A 21,428-nucleotide genomic window follows, 5' to 3' on the forward strand; every position below is an offset into this window, starting at 1 on the left:
AACCATCTTTGTGTGGCGTACTTATTATCATGTATTATTTATATTTTAGGACAATTAATCTGTAAAAAACACACCACGTGTTATAAGGAAAGCGTGTAAACCATCTGACGATGAATCACAACGTTTCGAAACCGGTAACGGAACCCTTTGAATAAAGGAACTGAAAATAAATTTGTGGCTGCTGCTGTCCCAACACCATCAACATTTGCCTTCACTGGTCTGTGAAGTATTGGAAGAAATATTGTGTAGAACAATGTCCAGGAAGAAATTATACAACTCCTGCCTCCAATGTATAAAAACTTGAAGCTAAACATTGTGGTGGTGCAAAAACAGTTCAAAGTTACATGTCTGGAATTTTGTAATGTACAGCAGTTGTTGTCCAGAGTCTTTGGACCACATATTACATGTCACTCTACAAGGGTAATCAAGAAAATGACTGTGAGCACCTCCATCATTTGTTTAAGTATTTGTCATATCGGCCTACACGGTTTTAAAATTGCCATATCATATTCAGCTGCTGACAGTCCAGTAAGACAGTTCGTTACTGTGGCATGACTTCCAAAATACTTACCACTTAGGGTTAGTTTGACCTGTGTGGAATGGTGAAAACTGCTAAGTGCAATATCTGTACTGCAGGGTAGGTGACCAAAATATTCCCATCCAAATTAATTCAGCAAGGCTCTGGTTACAACAACAGTAGCAGCACAAGGGCAGGCATTGTAGTGAAGAAGCACAATATTTCAAGAAAGCATTCTATGCCTATGATTTTGGATTGCTCCCATTTGTTTTCCTTACAATATTAATCTGCATTTATTGTACAGTCTTTTGGCATTAAATTCACCAAGAGGACTCCCTGAGGATGCCAAAAACTTGTTGCCATTATTTTTCATGTTGACAGAGTTGTCTGAATTTTGGAAGTTTTTTCAGCTCATAGAGAATGATATTACGTGACTGATACGTCTCTGAGGTGAGGTAAAACATCCATAACAATTTGAGCAAAAAAGTCATTCCAATCTGCTTGGTACTGCGCAATAAAACATCAGTGCTGCAGCTATTCCATGTATTTTGTGTTGGTCACACAGTTTCCAGGAAAACCATATGCAAACATTTTGTTGCTAAAAAGTATGGACGTAAGTTTCACCAAGCAAAGAATGAGAGACTCTTGGAAAGGAATGTGTAGCTTGTCTAGAGTTAAGTGCCTAACTTCCAAAATTTTGTTCTTCATTTTATTCTCCAAACAGTGATGAGAGAGCGAGTTGTCCAATTCAAGTTCCATCATACCAATTTCTCTGTCAACTGTTGAACATTTCACATCACTTCCTCATATTTATTTTGTTCATTACTTTACAAACAAACATTTCCTTTGATTTATAGTAACTTTTTAAATTATTATCAATAGTTTTGTTCTGACAACAAGGGCATCTTCAGATGTTCACTGCTGATGACAGCGTGTCAAAAGTTCACAACTAAGACCTAGACTGTCATCAAACACTAAGAGGAGCACATTGGATGCATTATGATTACTGCTAGCTCCTGCAGCTTGTAGTAAACATTGCACATCAAATTTACACCACTTAGTGCCTGACGATGTCACTGAGTATAGCTGTGAAATCTAACACATTGCCATCAAGAGATGACTTCAGTTGGCAAAGCAAAACGAGTACAAAAAACTGACTAAAGTGACCTGTGGTAGTTTTCCCTCACATTAATTCCTAACAGTCAGTGTGCTCCCTGCAGCTGGTGCCTGGATTCATTAACAACTGGTTTCAACTGACACTTGTACAAAACTAATAGAAATCTGCATAGAAGGAAATAACGTGTCACAACTTCCCAGATTATTCCTGTACATCCCTTGCCCTTGTATAACTTTTATTTTGTAATTTCTTAGTAATGTATTTGTAACCCCAAAGGGACTATTTCATTGAACACAAAGGAGTCTGTACTTTTACTTTAAGTCATTTGGTTATTTTGCTTCAATTTATCAATCTGTGCTCTAAAAAGACTTCCAAGTGAAACAACTACAAATTTTTGATTTAGTTTTTCCTTTCACTGTGGCTCTCTGATGTCTGATGTAAAGTCAGTGTTCACATACTACTATTTCTTTTATGGGAGCACAACTAGCAGTTATCAATATTTCTTAACAGCACATAGAACAAACAATCTACAATACGAACATACACACAAATTCTGTGATTGTTTTCTGTGCTTGCCAGTTTCAACAATAATATGGCAGGTTTTACTTACCTAATGTGACAGTATATCTCACTGGAGTGGCTATTTTATATAGTGCATAAGCTACAGCAACATATCCCGCACTAGAGTCTCGCAGAGGCTTAATGATTACTTCGCTGAAATTCCAGCTTTCCAGGAGAGATACAACATCAACACCACTGCAAAACAAGGCACAGATGTTTCAATATGAGATTAGTAAGTAATACTACACATCATACATAAGATCAGTAAACTGAAATGCTACGACGACGATAAGATGCATTTATCTTAACAATGCTGATGAAATAAAGAAAAAGCTTCATTGATTTCAATAAATGTGTAGAGCAATCAGATAACGTTGAAGGATACGGTTAGAGAAGAGACTCATCTTATGAGACTATGGTTGTGTCAACATTGATGTATGGAAGCGTGATGTGGGTGAATAAAATCATTAAAAACAAAATGTGCCCATCTGAAATGCAATTTTCTGACTGGTAAAAGCATCAATACTATCAAATAGTTAACGAAATTCACGGTATGTCACCCCAGTTGCAGGCAGCCTACCTAACACTTCCAGCGGCAACAAAAATATGAGTTTAAATATTTCATAGAGCTACTGATCAAATTTAAAAAATTAAAATGGTGCCACAACCTACTCATTCAGAGCTATAAGCTTACGTTAAACGTTTAAAAAAAGTCAGTCAAATATTGCAGCTAGATATTATGAATAAGTCTTGAGGCAGTGTAATTTATGGTGTGCAAATTATCTGTCTATGTTCATCCAGTATTTGAGAATGACAGCATCTATCAATTTCCAACAAAGTTTAAACATAATTCCAAACCTCTTCAAACTTCTTGCTTGCAGGCTTAAAGTTAAATTTTAACCCACTAACTTATTCGTAAAGTAATCGGACATTCAAAGCTGTTTTATGACATGGGCATTCAATTCTTTAAAGAATGAGGGTTTACTGGTACTGTCCAAAAGATAAAATCACAATGAAGAGATATGGCAGGAATTAATTACTGTATCCCCAAATCCAAGAATAGTTTTTTTTTTTTCCAAAATGTTGTGCCCAGAAGTAGGGGAGGTTGTCTTGCATTCGCAGCATATGATGTTGAGTTTTCCTTTTCTTTACCGAATACAGCCTCAAGCTTCCATTAAGCTGTAACTCTAGTCTCTGCTGCTCCTACCACTTTAGATTTGAATGTATGCATGCGCTTCGAGCATTGTTATATGACTAGCTGTAGTTTGACTTTGAAGATCCCACTTCTAAACTGCATAGTAAAGTGTGTAATGGATCGTGGTATGGAACAATATGGGTTAACTACATTTAGCGGGACGCAGGTGTTGTTATGATGCAAAATTTCAAAATCGTGGTTGTTCGGCATGCAGAAGCAACAAACAATTGTGCAGCTTTGAGGACACATGGAGTGACAGAAGCCAGAAGCCAACATTTCGAGGTGGCATAAGAACAAAGAATGTCTGAAACTTGCAAAGTCAACTAGGAAAGCTTTCAGTGACCCACAGAGTGAAAGTTTTGAAAGTATTGAGATCGAAGGAGTTACATTTGACATGAGATACATAGAGAAAGAATGGCAGCTTCCCTCCATGTCATACAAAATAAAGCACTTGAATTGGCACAGGAATGTGGTGTCCAATTTAAAGTCAACTGTGGGTGGTGCACAAGTATGATGCAACTGCAATGGACACTTGTTATGACGTCGAACATCCCTTGCTCAGTGTCTACCGGCATCATATGTGGAACAATTATCAAAGTATCAGCGACATGGTGTAAGACTGAGAAAGGTGCTTCTCAGAAACGCTGATGAGACTCCCATTCACTTCTACATGCCATACTGTGCAACAGTTGAAGAAGAAAGGCACCATACGTGTACTGGTTCGTACTATGGGCAATAAATAACAAATTGAGAATCACTTTGACAATGCGTGTGCTTGCCAATGGAACAAAGATATGACCCTACATCATCCTCAACCATTAAAACTATGCCAAAGGAAAAGCTGCTGCCTGGTGTCATATTTTGTTGTAACAGAAAAGGATGAATGACCACTGGGATGGTTATAGATTGGCTCTGTATAGTCTGGAGCAGAAGGCCAGAGGCTCTTCTAAAGAATCGTGAGTTGTTGATCCTTGATGCTTCCAAGTGGTATCCGACATCTTGCATAGATATCATCCTACTGGAAGGAGAGAACTTTGTTGACCCATGAAGAATTGGTAGGAAAGCTAAGGTTGCAACAGGCTAATAGCCTAACCCTGGAAGTAAGTAACAATTAGCTGCAACGAACATAATCTATAGATAAGTTTATGAATAAGATAACAGGGTAAATGCAGCATTACTACCAGGCACTTGGTCACACTTCCATTATGGTCTGTATCAAAAACACCGTAGGACAAATGTAAATAGCATGATTAACCGTAAAACATGAAACTTAAAAAATGCAAATGGCAATATTGTTTGGATGACGATCTTGTTAACTGACAGTAGGTAGGCTGTAACACTGTTCTTACACAAAATGTTATGGGAATGAAAAGAGCTAAAGTTGGTTAATTCCATGTCACTAAATTTGAAACTGACATTACAATTCACATGCTAGTTCTAGTTTTCAAACTGCAGCCATTACCTAAAATTACGCATTTTCGTCACTAAGTACAGAGACACAATTTGCTGCACTGCATGAGCATGTAATCATTCTCACAGGACAGTATCATCATGTGATCAGGTACATCCGCACATACGTCCATCACATCTTTCAATGGTTTTGTGGCTGGATAAGAAGCATTGTGGCACATATTATAAATAAAATAGTGGTCTTGTTTCGAAGTGCCTCGAAGTGCTTCTGTGATAATTGGGTTGTGATACTCTTCCAGATGACAAACTACTATTTACAGGCAAGTATAAAGTATCTCAGAAATGCATAAATAATCGACATAACTTCTGCCATATTTTCAGTGAAGTAACATATGCTTCTTGAAAGTGTCAAATTATGCTTTCTATAATACGAGGGTTGTTTTTTAAGTAAGGGCCGTTTTTATTTTTAAAGAAAGATATAAATACTTTTGTAAAAAAAACTTTTATTTTCTGATTCTACACACTTTTACCTATTTTTCTACATAGCTGCCTTGTTTATTTAAGCACTTGTCATACCGCACAACTAAGTTTTTAATTCCCTCTTCAAAGAATTCGGCCGCCTGCTCCGACAGCCAAGAGTTCACGGCCGCTTTCACTTCATCGTCGTCACTGAAGCGCTGCCCGCCAAGATGGTGTTTCAGGTACCGGAAAAGGTGAAAATCGCTAGGAGCAAGGTCGGGGCTGTATGGTGCATGGTCCAAAACTTCCCAGCCAAAAGAATCAATCAAATCCCGAGTCTTTTGAGAGGTGTGAGGCCTAGCGTTATCGTGCAGGAGCAAAACTCCTTTTGTCAGCATGCCGCGCCTTTTGTTTTGAATTGCTCTGCGGAGCTTCTTTAGAGTTGCACAGTAGGCATCTGAGTTGATTGTCATTCCTCGTGGCATAAAGTCCACTAGCAAAACACCGCGCTGGTCCCAGAACACAGCTGCCATAATCTTGCGCTTTGACAGCGTCTGTTTGGCTTTGACCTTGACGAGTGAGGTTGTGTGTCGCCATTCCATCGACTGTCGCTTGCTTTTGGGAGTGATATGGGATACCCATGTTTCATCTCAAGTGACAATTTGACTCAACATGTCATCCCCTTCTTCCTCGTAACGAATCAAAAAGTCCAATGAAGTGGCAAATCTCTTCCCTTTGTGGTCCTCTGTGAGGAGTCTGTGTACCCACCGAGAACACAGTTTCTTAAAGTTTAGGTTTTCAGACACAATTTTGTACAAAACCGATCTTGAAACTTGTGGAAATTCCAAAGAAAGAGTGGAAATTGTGAATCTTCTGTCCTCGCAAATCTTTGTTTCGACTGCAGCCACCAAATCATCAGTGATCACAGAGAGCCGGCCTGAGCATTCTTCGTCATGGACATTTTGACGGCCATTTTTAAACTCTCTAACCCATTGACGCACTTTACCTTCACTCATTGCATTCAAGCCATAAACTTCTGTTAACTGATGATGAATTTCTGCAGCTGATAGGCTTCTCGCAGTCAAAAAACGTATCACTGACCGTATCTCACACGCGGCGGGCGATTCAATAATCGTAAACATTATAAAGTAGCACAGCGATGCGTACACGTCAGCTACAGAGCTGCAACTTGCATCAGTGAGAACGGGAAGGATGCCGGCAACTGGCGCGGTGGCTTGTTGCGGCGTCCGCGCGAACTACGGGACTAAACGTGCGAACGGCCCTTACTTAAAAAACAACCTTCGTATATTATATTTTGGCTATAATGTAAGAGCGCTGCATAAAAAAATGGGCACCACATGCCCGCTGCATTACATATTCATATGACCTGAATGCGTGGATGAATAGAAAAAGTATGCCATACAGCATTTGGAGTCCCCATGATTTGGGGGGAGCACCCCATCCATATTACTTACTGTTATTTCTCTATAGCTCACCCAAAAAAATAAAGGAATATCAATGAAGAAAAGATCAACAGATGTATACCGTAACATACCCTCTGCAACTTGCCCTGTATCTTATAACAAATTTCCTGTTCCTGAACCCCCAGAAAATGCCTGTGAGAGCTATGATGAAGATAACTGTGCTTCCATAACTGAACATGAATTGCCATCAATTTCAAGACACGCAAACCTCTTTCCAAGCACATCACCTTTGAATCACAATATGACATCTTAATGCTCTCATCATGAATCTAAACTTCCTAAAAATACGGCAGAGCTTCTGGTATCACAGTTACAACAGTGGAAGTATCTGCAAGACTTGGCAAAAAAGACGACATTTCATCCTTAAATAAAGAATTTGTGCACTTTTTTAAAACTGAGGGAGACTTCACATTCTGCAAAGATGTAATTGGTCTGATGTAGGCATTGAAAACGAAGCGCAGTCTTGATGAATGGTGACTTCGATGCTTCGAAGACAAGTCTTGAAGTCAACAAGTTCCCTTCCGTTCCTGTAGCATATGCTACAAATACAAAAGAAACATACAAATATGAGAAATATCCTCATAGGATTAGTCTATATGAGATATCAGTGGAAAGTGTGTGGAGATTTTAAAGTTATTACCATTTTATTAGGGATGCAATCTGGTTACACCACATACTGTTGTTTCCTTTGCGAATGGGATAGCCATACTACAGACAAACACTGTTCTCAGCAATGGTGGCCCATGAGACAGTCATTAAATCCCAGAATGAAAAATGTATTGTACAAACCACTGATAGGGCAAAACAAAGTTTTGCTTCTAGCGCTTCATATAAAACAGGGGCTATGATAAATTTTGTAAAACATTTAGATGCAAATGGTTCTGCATTCAGTTAAATACGTCAAAAGAATGTTTTGAACAGCTTTCTGGTAAAGTTCAAACATAAAAATTTCAAAGGACTTTGAGATGATTTGATGTGCTTGCATAAACACCTCAAGTGTAATACGTAACTAAAGAATGCGCTTTTTGAAATCACACCTAGGTTCCTTGCCACCAAATTGTAGTGATGTGATTAATGAACATGATGAGTGGTTCCCCCATGATATTTCAGTGATTGAGCAAAGATATAAAGAGAAATGGAATGCTGTCACACTAAGTGATTATTGCTGGATGTGAAAGGGGATAGTCCTGGAACACACACACACACACACACACACACACACACACACACAAAAGTTTTTTTAAAGTAACTGACTCTTTTTCATGTTTACATGTTTTTTCACATATTTTTCATATTTTCTGTGTGACTCACGTATTCAGTATCATTATGTCAAAAGCAAGAGCTAATAAATAAATGTAAACATAATTTTTATGTTCTGTGCCCCTTAAAACTTACATGAAACTTTTCCTTAACGATAACATTCAACTTTTGAAAATTTGTAGGACAGTGTAAGAGGTGCAGAACTTGCCACACAACACTCTGAAGCACTGAGAAAAAATGGGAGGTATATCTTAAATATACTTATATGAATATGGTGTCTGTTCTTTCGGACATGTCCGAAAGAACAGACACCATTGATGACCTGCAGCCGTCTAGAACGAAATTAGAATTATATTAATACCGTCAGCTGCGCATGGGCGTTGATATAGATCAATGGGGACAGGTGAAAATGTGTGCCCCAACCGGGACTCGAACCCAGGATCTCCTGCTTACATGGCAGACGCTCTATCCATCTGAGCCACTGAGGACACAGATGAATAGCGCGACTGCAGGGACTATCTCGCACACGCGTGTCCTGCAAGACTCACATTCTCACCTTGTATGTCCACACACTACATTCGTAGTGTCTCACCCCAACACACTCATTACTCGTGGAATGACATTCTTCCAAGTCCCGTAAGAGTTCGGGGAATATGTGTGCATCCGCACAGAAGGAGGAGGTCATGGCCAGTATCGCCAGAACTATTTACTTATATGGATACGGTGTCTGTTCTTTCGGACATGTCGAACTCTTGTGCAGCAAAATTACTTGCTATCAATTCAAGTGGTGACAACACATGCTTGTTTCCTGTAATAGGTGATAAATTGAAGGTGCACTTTGCTGTCTGTGTCCTCATGTAACAGACATCCTTCAATAAAGACAACTGGTCAAAAATAAAAATATCTGAGACTCTAGTATCTGCTGAAACAATGTCACTACGGAGATTCAAGGCTATATCTAGGTACCTGCACTTTGCTATCAATTGACTAAAACATAAAATGATAAACTGTGGAAGGTAAAACTAGTTATTTCACAACTGATCAACAGAGTTCAAGTAGTATTGTTCCTGGCAAAAATGTCAACCTCAATGAATGCTTGATGAACTTCAGTGGCAGACTTCCATATGTTCAATATAATCCATTAAAGAGAGATCACTTTGCGTAAGCATATATGATGTTTATGCTCGTCAAAGAATGGGTAATGTTATAATCTGAAGACACATACTATAAAAGAGGAATAGAATGGTGATGTGGCTGTCACATTCCCATCAATAGAAAAGATTTTGCTCGAATTCTGAGAGACTGTTTGGGCATTGGAGAACTATTTACATGGACAAAATGGTACAGCTCTCCCAACTTGTCCAGAGAATTGTCAGAAAGTAGCAATCACGCTGTCAGGGCTGAGAGACCAACGAAGAAAAACTTGCCACCCTTGTCCAGAGGAATTAACCTGAGAAAGGGTGAACTAACATTCATATCATTGAACAATGTTCTTACAGTGAAATGAGCTGATGAGAAAAATGTCAACTTCTTGTCAATGCTTCAAGATAAAGCCTCTCTCTCTCTCTCTCTCTCTCTCTCTCTCTCTCTTTACAATTCAAGAATGAGTGCAGTTGCATACACGACTAGCATCTGTCCTCATATCCACTTACGAGAAGGTACATCAAGTGGTGCAAGGAAACAGACTGCCAAATGAAAGTGTAATTTACCACATACTGAACCCAGCACCCAAGAGGATGAGGTCAACAACGTTCCAGCTAAATGGGGTAGAGCAGCTTTTGAAGAATTTAACTATCCATACACTTTGTATAGTATAACCGAGCAAAGCAGAAAATCCACAAAGGCTTCAAGCCAAAAGATGGGGATATCTTCAAATGAAAATAACACTGTCTCTGAAGAAAACTGTTCAGGAAAGTGCAAAGTTTCTTATGACTGAGGGTGCCATGGAGAAACCTGTTTTGAATGCAATACATGTAGACTTGGCCTACATATGGACAATCGTTTCATGATACAGGATGCACAACTAAACTAAGTGTGAATATTTATGATGAATGAGTAACACTTCAGAGAGTACCACAAAAATCATGGGATACCTCCTAATACACTGTTGGACCTCCTTTTGCCCAGCATAGTGCGGCAGTCTGACGTGTGATTGTACAAGCCGTGGCAGGAGATTAGAGCAGCAGTTTCCCGCCACGTGGCTGGCGGTTGCTATGGGGCCGTGGCAAGCGGCTAGCTTGTACGCGGCGTTGGAAAAATCTGAGTGGACACTTGGCAGGGGCGCATTGGCCGTGTTTGTGCTCTTGGAGAAATTTATATGCCACAGAAAAATTAATAAAAACAGAACTAAGAGTGACACGAAGGTGCGAGTTGGCACTCATGGACAGAAAAATATGTAAAGCTAAATTATCTAGATGCACCACAAAAATATGCAATAGTTTAAAAGTTACTGTTGCCTACAAAACTGTAACCTTATGAAAGTTCAAAAGCTAATATTTCGGCAATGCTTTGGCCGAATGACATAAACAAAGTGCCTACGGATGCGACTAGTAGAGCTGCTTCAAGCAATCATGCTGATTTAGCAGTATCTAGACCATTTTTGAATGAGAGGTCGGAATATAGGATTCAACTGAGAGAAACTGTGTTTATGGTAATAAATAAATTTGAAGAGACGAAACCAGCGGCAGCATTCTAAAGTTTAAAGACATAATTAAGTATCAAAAATTCAGGAAAAGCAATATCATGCCACAAGAACATTATCTGTGAAAAAACGATTGCAGATACAGAAAATTTTCCATTTTTTCAATGTATAATAAGTGTTTTTGTGTTTAGTTTTACAATATTTGTAATTATTTTTGTCAAACATTGTTTTGAGTTAGGCAGTCATTTCGAGGGTGGATAGGGCGGCCATCTTTGGTGACAGGGGACTTGGTTCTGAGCGACGCTAAGAGCTGGACATGCCGCGCATCTGGGGGTGGTAGTGGGTTGGTAGCCATGTTCGAAAGCGATAATGTTCAGCGCAATATAGTGGATTAGGACAGCAGAAAAGAGTGTATTTTGTGATTTGTGAACAGACTGTTGAGTGCCGTGATCGCGACATATGAATTTTATTGTGAAGTGTTGGAGCATCAGTTGTTAAAGGCTGCCCTTACGGAAAAGCCCCTCAAACTGCATTTTAAGTGTTTAGTGACTATAATGAAGAAAAATAAACTACTTGTTCAAATTATAAATCAACATGAGTGACTCAATATTTTAAATCTAACCGCATTACTTGCCTGCATTGTTTTGTTATATTTTATTTCAGCTTAAAAACTGAGTTTATGACAGGTGTGAGATGGCACCCTATGACGAAAAACGTAGCCAAACACTGAGACCAGCCACATCTCTGGGCCACTCAAATAAGTAGAGTGTAACAAATATATACAGAATGAATCAAAATTTGCACACTCGGGCTTCGCAACGCGGCTCCTCACATGCCAGCAACAAAAAACGTCTCTCCCAAAATTTCGTCCGGCAAGTACAACCAGCGGAAAAAGGATGTTAAAGACTGGCAATCTGGCAACACTGCTAGCCACATGAATGGTAACTTCCTCTGTCAGCACATATTACTCGTGCTGTACAGTTGGTGCAGTCGATAGAGTTCTGGGTTAGCATGTAAGAGGTCGAGGGTTCGATCCTGGGTTGGGGCACATTGTTTTTATTTGCTAATTTGATTCTGATTTTCAGGTTGTAATATACACCGTTCCTTAGATCATATGTATCCCAAATTTATAACATTTTGTAAGGCTGAACATAACAAATATGAGGTTACATAGATAAGAAGTAGACAGTTGAGACAAATGACCTGCCTTAGGACAGAATAACTACAAAAACAATATCAATTTCAAGGTGCTAAAAATGATGGCACAGTACAATAACACATCATCTACTTGCCATTTATACTACAAGAAATATGAGCGCTCTGATGTTGCACATTAACAACTGGTGACAATAATAATGTCACTATTAATGACCGCATGACCATCACAACAGAATATGTTGTCCTCTGAACAACAGATGCTCAAAGCAACCTCCCTGCACGTTGAAACACTGCACAACCCACCGGATCATACAGCTCTGGACCCTTCGCAGCAAAGCTGCCCACAGTAACAAGAGCAGCATGAACACACGCTACTAATTATTCCACATTCGTCTGCGGAGTAGTGTACACTTGCTCCTTCAGGTGTCCCCAGAGGAAGAAATCCAGGGGATTTAGGTTAGGTGAATGCGGTGGCCATACAACTGGACCTCCACATCTGAGCCATTTTCCTGGTAATGTTCTGTCCAAATACTGTTCCACATTAATTCCAGAGCGCAATTCCAGAGTGCAATACCATGTTGAAACCATATCCTCTGCCGAACATGTAGTGGAACGTCTTCCAGCGCATCGGGCAGATTGTTTGAGAAGAATGCATGATACCTCTGTGCAGTCAACTGGTCAGGCAACATGTAGGGGCCCAAACACCTATCACCCAATATTCTGGCCCAGACGTTGACACCAAAGCAAACTTGATATCCGTGGCTGTGGGTGGCATGCGGGTTAACCTCACACCAATGGTGGGCATTGTGCATATTGAAGACATCCTCACGAGGAAATGCTGCTTCATCCAACCATATTACAGTGTTCCTGAAGTCCTCATTGGCTTGTTGTTGGAACCATTCACAGAATTGCATTTGCTGACGGCAATCAGCAGGACGCAGATGTTGCATGAAAGCATAATGATAGGGGTGCAGTTGAGGATCGTGCAGCACATTAACAACCATGCACTGCAAGACACACAGCTGCCTTGCTGAGCTACATGTACTTCACTGACGTTCTTGGTGTATGACCTCCAGAATAGCTTCCACAGTAGCTGGAGTATGGCGAGTCCATGGACGACCTCTGTCAATTGATGGTGGAAGGAGATAACCTGACTCCCAAAGGCACAGCCCCAGATGAGAAAACACATTTTTATTTGGATGGCGTCAATGAAGATATCTAGCAGCATATTCACAAGCAGCAACACTAGCCTGGTTATCAGATGCATCGAGGACCAGAGGCATATCTATATATTCATCATTTGTATATGTGTTAAGTCTGCCACACTGGTTTAGAGGTTTACAATGAGAAAATTCAATGCGTGTACACATAACATGGGATTCTGTCACGGGTGTGCTACACCGCTCTCAACTAGTCCCTGTCTGGGGGACAGGGCATATAGTATAAACAAGCCATCAGTCCTGTGCACTGTTCCACCTAATGCGCATTACCCTCTCACAGGTATTCTTCTACATGATTATCCCGACACCGCTAATTGTGAAATGTTCGGTTTCGAATTACACTGTTTCCCTAACGGTAATAGATGTGATGTTTCCACAATCCCATCGACAAAATAATAATAATAATAATAATAATAACAATGATGGATTGAGATACATACTAAACAGTATGCGGTTATCAGACTCAGTGTTGAAAGGCATAATTAGTGGGACCACGGTGATAACTCATAGAAATAGTAACTGAGTTTGGGCATTATTCACAAAGAACGTTGCTAGTCCTACTGGAAACATAAGGCCCTAACGAAATGTAACTAACCTTAACAAGGCACGAATAATAGTTGGTACTAATCCATGGGACCATTGGAGGAGGGTACAAAGAAAACAGGTTTCGCATCTAGTAGATGAAGTGGTGCGAATAGTCACACCTGCGACATGGAAAGAGCTTCTTTCAAAGCTGACCAATCTTCCATTTCTACAATTGCAGTATGTAAGTTCAAATGTTTTCTAGAGGACCCGCTACAATCACTGTTGACTATTAAGATGCCAGATACCATACCACTTGGACTGCATTTATGAAATAAAAAACATTTACCCCAACCCAGGATCAAACCAACGACCTCCTGCATGCTAACCCAAAACTCTACCGATTGCACCGACAGTACAGTACAACAAAAATGTACCGACAGAGGTAATTACCATACATGTGGTTACAGTGTTGCCAGATTGCCACACTTTAACATACTTTTTCTGTCGGATCTACTCGCCGGCCGAAATTTTGTGAGAGACATTTTTTTATTGCTGGCATGTGGGGAGTCACGCTGCGAAGTTCGAGTGCACAAATTTCGCTTCACCCTGTATACAGGGTGTTACAAAAAGGTACGGCCAAACTTTCAGGAAACATTCCTCACACACAAAGAAAGAAAATATGTTATGTGGACATGTGTCCGAAAACGCTTACTTTCCATGTTAGAGCTCATTTTATTACTTCTCTTCAAATCACATTAATCATGGAATGGAAACACACAGCAACAGAACGTACCAGTGTGACTTCAAACACTTTGTTACAGAAAATGTTCAAAATGTCCTCCGTTAGCGAGGATACATGCATCCACCCTCCGTCGCATGGGATCCCTGATGCGCTGATGCAGCCCTGGAGAATGGTGTATTGTATCACAGCCGTCCACAATACGAGCACGATGAGAGTCTACATTTGGTACCGGGGTTGTGTAGACAAGAGCTTTCAAATGCCCCCATAAATGAAAGTCAAGAGGGTTGAGGTCAGGAGAGCGCGGAGGCCATGGAATTGGTCCGCCTCTACCAATCCATCGGTCACCGAATCTGTTGTTGAGAAGCGTACGAACACTTCAACTGAAATGTGCAGGAGCTCCATCGTGCATGAACCACATGTTGTGTCGTACTTGTAAAGGCACATATTCTAGCAGCACAGGTAGAGTATCCCGTATGAAATCATGATAACGTGCTCCATTGAGCATAGGTGGAACAACGAAACTAAAATGAGCTCTAACATGGAAATTAAGCGTTTCCGGACATATGTCCACATAACATCTTTTCTTTATTTGTGTGTGAGGAATGTTTCCTGAAAGTTTGGTCGTACCTTTTTGTAACACCCTGTATTTTCATGCTACAGCATGTAGGGGTTCGAGCCAAACTATTCAAACTTCAATGTGTAGTGCCCAGTATCGTCGTACATGGCATGGACTCAATAAGTCATTGGAAGTCCCCTGGAGAAATGCTGGGCCATGCTGCCTTCACAGCTGTCCATAATTTCCAAAGTGTTGCTGGTGCTGGATTTTGTGCACAAACTGACCTCTCAATTATGTCCCATAAACGTTTGGTGGGACTCATGTCAGGCAACATGGGTAGCCAAATATTCACTTGAATTGTCCATAATGTTCTTCATACCCAATTCAAATAACTGTGACCCAGTGAAATGGCGCATTGTCGTCCACAAAAATTCCATTGTTGTTTGGGCGTATGAAGTCTATGAATGGCTCCAAATGGCCCCGAGTAGCTGAACATAACCATTTTCAGCCAATGATCAGTTCAGTTGGACCAGAGGACACATTCAATTCCATATAAACACAGCCCACACCATTAAGGGGCCGCCACCAGCATGCACAGTGCCTTTTTGACAACTTGGGTTCATGGCTTTGTGGGGTCTGCACTACACTCAAAATTGGGACTCATCTGACCAGGTCATGGCTTTCCAGTCGTCTAGAGTCCAACCAATATGGTCATGAGCCCACAAGAGGCACTGCAGGCACGTTGTGCTGTTAGCAAAGACTCATGTTGGTAGTCTGTTGCCGTAGTCAACTAACACCAAATTTCGCTGCACAGTCCTAATGGATACAGTCATTATATGTACTACATTGATTTTCGTGGTTATTTGACACAGTTTTGCTTGTCTGATAGCACTGACAAGTCTATCGAAACACTGCAGCCCTCAGTCATTAAGTGAAGGCTGTCGGCCACTGCATTGTCCACAGTGAGAGGTAATGCTTGAAATTTGGTATGCTTGGCACACTCTTGATACTGTGGATCTCTGAATATTGAATTCCCTAACAATTTCCTAAATGGTACGTCTGATGTGTCTGGCTCAAACTACCATTCTGCATTAAGTTTGTTAATGCTCACTGTGCAGCCATAATCACATTATAAACATTTTCATGTGTATCACCTGAGTGCAAATGACAGCTCCTCATATGTACTACCATTTTATGCCTTGCGTATACGATACTACTGTTATTTGTATATGTGCACATCACTATCCCATGGCTTTTGTCACCTCAGTGTACACGTGGAAAACAAAAACATACGATAAAAATAATCATATTCCTATGATAAATCTGTCGTCAAAAAATTGTATACAAATGGGTTGATCAGCTGTGGCACATGATAAGTAGACATAAATCTGTCGTCAAAAAATTGTATACAAATGGGTTGATCAGCTGTGGCACATGATAAGTAGACCACAGACCTTTTGTTAAAAGCTATTCTTTTCCTGAGTTCCTAGTTTTCAATAAATTTGTACTTATGCATTTCATGACTAATTAATCTTGAAACCATTAATTTTATAGCACCTAAAAAGGCCAATTTTGAAGCTGACACCTACCTTAGCTTTAAAATCCTAAAAGGAAACTATTTCTTTAATTTAACATAACATTCTAGTATTTTCAAAAGATTAGAATTGCTTACAATGATTGAAGAGTACTGAAACCGATATTTGAGGGGGGTGGGGGGAAATCTGTAGCTCATAGAATTCTGGCAGCTGTGTGTTTCTATACAGGAAGATATTCATAGGCCTTGAATTGACCTCATATAAAGACACATACACAAGGGGAGAGTTAAAGCTGACTAGCCATTGTGATTAAAAAATCTCTCTCTCTCTCTCTCTCTCTCTCTCTCTCTCTCTCTCTCTCTCTCTCCCCTTTGTTATACACAGAGTCTCAATTTATACAAGTGAAGCAATTGTCGAACAGTAATAGTAGCACATAGTGTACTGATGGATGTATAAAGTGTAATATGTTCACCATTCAAAGTCTAATCTAGTTTCAGTGTGTGAATAGTTCAACCAAAGAAAATTGTGAAAATAATTAGTTCGAAGGCTAGTCGTATAAAACAGGTGGAAAAATTATAGTCTGCCAAGCTTGCAACAGTGAGGTTAGTGTTTATGCTTTTTAATTCTTCCTGCCAATTCAGAATTGTGAATTCCTTCTCATATCTTTTGACAACAACAACATTTGTGTAGCAGATCATTTTGTAAATATTATTTAAAACGTTACTGAGAGACACAGAGATCCAATTGCTTACTTTTATTATAATTTTTAAGATGATAAGTTCAGTTTTGACATAAAGAAAAAGTAAGCAATGTCAAAATGTCATACCTATAGGACAAATTGCACACCAAGTTTTGATTTTTTAAAAGTTCTGAGTTGCAACAAAAATCTGTTCCGTGACAGGACATTGGAAAATAAAACTGCTAAACTGTGTCATTTTTTTATTTTGCAAAAATTAAGTACCAGAGTCCTTAACAACACAAAATAATTTTATACACACTTCTGTACAGCATCCTGTTTCTTTCTGATATTAGGCCTTGAGTGATAAAAAGTCCCACTTAACTCAGCATGCTGATGGGGCATTACATAGGGGCAAATTTCGAATGAAAATTAAAACTGAAGTGACTGCTTTTAACATGAATCTGACGAGTTGTACAGCAGAGCATGTAAGGCTGTAATTCACTATGGTATATTAATTAATCTCTGTGGTAAAGAAAGTTCTTTTTAAGGCACAATCAAGATGCAGACATTCAAAGGACAACTTCCAGATATCCCCTTGCCACCTGAACCAGTTGTTATCTGCTACGGCACATGGTCGACAGCAGCAGAACAATTCCATAAACATCTCCCAGCAGTCCAGAAGATCTACCGGAGGATGCCACCTCTGTATCTTCCGCAAAACAATTACTGGAAGAGTCCCAGTCCAATAGGACTCTATCTCTACCTCTGGCTAGACCACAGACGGCTCCCCTCTATCCCATGAACCTCTATATGCTCCCCCCCACCCTCCCCAATCACCCTCCCTGTCTCTCTACTTGCTCACAGTTTGCACCAGATATCAACTTTATTGTGTCTGCCACAAACCAAAAGTAATTAAATGATGAAGAAAATTTTGTTTTGTCATGATATGTTTTTTTGTGAATTGCGGCCAAGGCACTGCTGGTATTGTTTTTGGCTGAAGTATTTGTTATAAGATAAATACTACAATGGTTTTTAAGAATACATGGTAGAAATATACAAAAAGTGTTGGTACAGTTATTGAAGAAAAGTAGAAATTGCCTTCCAACGTATATTGCATCATATGGAGAAGGGGTCCTTGAATTCTACATTCAAGATAACAGTTAACTACTTAGGAAAGGGATATCAGAATAGCATCTAAACCACACTCATTGAAAGCAGAAAATTTTAAACTTTGAAATTTAATGGGTACAATACCTTCTGGTGCCCTAGAACAGGACACAGACCAAAATAATGTTGGAAGAGAATCATGAAATAACACAGCAATCACAAAATGGAATCATTTAAGAATAATAATACATTTTGAATGAAGATTTATTGGACTACGGTGTGGTTCCCACTGACAACCAAGTAATAACTGATTGACAAGAAAAAGTGCACTGGTAAATCCATGTACTAAAAGCCAACAATTAAAAAGGGAATATATTTTTGATGAATTACAATTAAAGTTAGCAGCTTTACATATGAAAAAGAAGAGTATTAACACAGCTAGTCTAAGGAGTCACAGCTGTTATGTACGACAACAGTTTTTAACAGGACATCGGTGACTCTGTAGCAGCTAACAATACAAGTGGCAGTTGCTCCAAATTCTGCCACAGGAAGGAAGGAAGGATGATAGGGGTTTAATGTCCCATTGACATCGAGGTCATTATACATGGTCTATAACTACACAGCATCAATGAGTTTTTTAAGTGATGCAGCATATTCTGTATCATGATGTAGTGTGCTGCATGACAAAGTTTGGTACGAGATATTTATGCCAAAGCAATTTTTTTTTTTTAAATTCATGGAAGGTATATACAAAATATGTCAGGTCAATTACTAAAGAAAAGGAGAAATTGCTGTATGACACTGCCTTCCAGCATATATTGCATCATAAGGAGAAGAGGTCCTAGAATGCTGGATTCAAGGTAACAATCAACTACGTACGAAAGGAGAAGCGGGTTAAGATCAAATCTCCACTGACTGAAGCAACTGAAACCCAATATGAAAAATACAGTGGTAATTTCAGTACATCCACTGTGGATGACGAACTGCAACTGTGATTTACGGTGGTAGTTAGGATGCACATGATTTTAGTGAAGAGGGTATTTGAACTGATTCACCTTTCCCTCACTAAAATCAATAAATAAAACATAAAAAAATATTGTATGTCTGCTGTGTGAAAAGTCAATAAGTCAATAAGCAACACTGAACATAGGACATATGCATGATTACTTTCATGTTTTTACCCTTAACAAAACTGAAGTTTACAGTTTAATTTCTCGGAAAATACACTGTTCAGTCTAGCAGAAATGTTCTATGTAATGATAAGACAATGGAACACATGTTAAAACTGAAGGAAACAAGGTGTTTAAAATATTGACGGAAGTACAGAGTCAAGTTTAAAATCACTGTGGGCCTCTGAAGTAACTAGGGCAACAGTTCAATTCTTGGCTCCAACATCTTGAGATCCCATACACTCAGCACTACTGTACTTTGGAGCAGTAAAAGTTGTGGCTGAGAGGAATAGAACAGTTCTCTCACCTCTCACTTCCCTCCATTTCAGCGTGCCATTGAGAAGCCTTTGGCCTTGTCCATCTTGCTTGAGCTCACATTGTTGTCACAGTCATTTCCATGATGGGTGCCATACAGAGGACACTGTAAGAAACAACAGCTACCAAACGAAAAACTATCATTAACATGGTTTGTATAGCAATGCTGTGCTCCATTCACACTGCTGCTGGCACAGCTTTGCAACTATATTGCTGCCCTATAGCCAGGCTTTACTTGTGTACGTACTGAATGGAAGTGTCTGCCCACGAAGAGAGCAGCGATTTTCATCGGGTACTATTATTGGATGCGAGTTAAGATGATCCAAGTTCCAAGACACAGAGAGCCAAACAAAAAGTGTTGTATACAATGTATACGAAGTTCTTTGCAACCTTAAAAACAATGTCAGAAGAAAGAAAATCTTACTCGCACTGTGGGCTGCAACAGCAAAGGTGTGGAGTGTTTCACTACAAACTGTACAAAGAATTTTTGCAGAACCATGAGCAATGGAAATGTGTGGTCAAGTAATTAAGTTTCAAACTGTGTGTGTGAAGATATTAGTGAAAGAAGAACTGTCACTGATTTGTATGATTTCCAGAAAGATGATGTTCATTGTACTGTACTGGAATTTTTGACTGTGGTGAGTATCCTACAAGGCAAAAGATAGCAGATTTTTAAACAATAGTTGTGCTTTCACAGGGGGCCACCATTCGAGCGGAAGAATTCTGAAATCTTTGGTGTTTAAGTACAGAAGGTGCAACGATGAAAGATGCACTCTAGAGGAGAGATCTGATATTGCAGCAGCTAGGGCTAGTTTTCTGAGAAAAATTCATGTCATCAGACCAGAAAATCATCGTCACCCTAGCTCAATCTATACCAAGCGAGAAAGCACATCTGGTAGGATTCGAAGGCAATGGCAGGTTGAAAGCATTGATTGCCAAACGAAAAAAACGCATTGTCTGTCATGATGGATCACATTAACATGGCTTTCTCAAAACCACAACGCTAATATTTACATCCTCAAAAGCCACTGATTATCATGAAGAAATTAATAGCAATGTATTTAAACACTGGTTTTTGGATTTTTTACATGGTTTAGAAGAGGGTTGTGTGATCATCATAGATAACAGCAGTTATCATTCAAGGAGAAAGTTCCTAATTCAAATACAAAGAATGAAGAAATTGCAGTGTCTAGAACAGAAAACTATTTCAGTTTCTGGCTATTATACAACAGCAGAGATGTTGGAGGAAGTCACATGCCACAGTCACCTTTATAATCAATATAAACTTGGCAGATTAGCAGCAGAAACGGTCCAAAAGGTTGTGAGGCTACCCCCATGCCACTGCCAATACAGCCAGACAAAAGATATGTGAGCCCTAGTGTAAGGAAGGGTAGGATCCAGAAATTGCGTTTTCAGACTGAAAGATGTGGAGTTATTTGAGTAAGCAAATGTCACAACAGAAGACTGGAGTAAGTACACACCCAACCCCGAAAATCTGCAAGAAAATGGCTTCCCGAAGGAAAGCACCTAAGAAAAGTACATGGAAAGCCTTATCATTGTTTCAAATGACTCCTCAGATAACGTATCTTCAGGACAAATAAACAGCAATAAATTGCATTAAATTTTATGTCCCCTGCTCCAACCCCTCACAAAGCTGTGAACACTGTTCCCTCTCTCTGTCCATCCCCCCTTACCACCATCACAAAACACTATCATTACAAGGTTGAATGGCCTCTGGGTGTACAATGCCTGTGCTGGTATGTTTGTCGGTGTTACTT

The 21,428-nt window shown here is 39.6% G+C and overlaps 1 protein-coding gene and 1 non-coding gene across 3 annotated transcripts in view; both read right to left on the minus strand.

Moving 5' to 3' along the window:
* LOC124799248 (uncharacterized protein C18orf19 homolog A) overlaps nt 1–21,428 on the minus strand; it is a 68,825-nt gene that overhangs the window by 41,647 nt on the left and 5,750 nt on the right. For both annotated transcript variants that reach the window (XM_047262792.1, XM_047262793.1), the window contains exon 3: nt 2,245–2,390. In XM_047262792.1, the coding sequence (XP_047118748.1) occupies nt 2,245–2,390 (146 nt within the window). The remainder of the gene's footprint in view (nt 1–2,244; nt 2,391–21,428) is intronic.
* Nucleotides 8,418–8,491, minus strand: Trnat-ugu. The gene has a single exon. It is a non-coding gene; the product is annotated as a tRNA-Thr (tRNA).

The sequence above is a fragment of the Schistocerca piceifrons genome, chromosome 5 (assembly GCF_021461385.2).
Source record: "Schistocerca piceifrons isolate TAMUIC-IGC-003096 chromosome 5, iqSchPice1.1, whole genome shotgun sequence".
Classification (NCBI taxonomy): Eukaryota; Metazoa; Arthropoda; class Insecta; order Orthoptera; family Acrididae; genus Schistocerca; species Schistocerca piceifrons.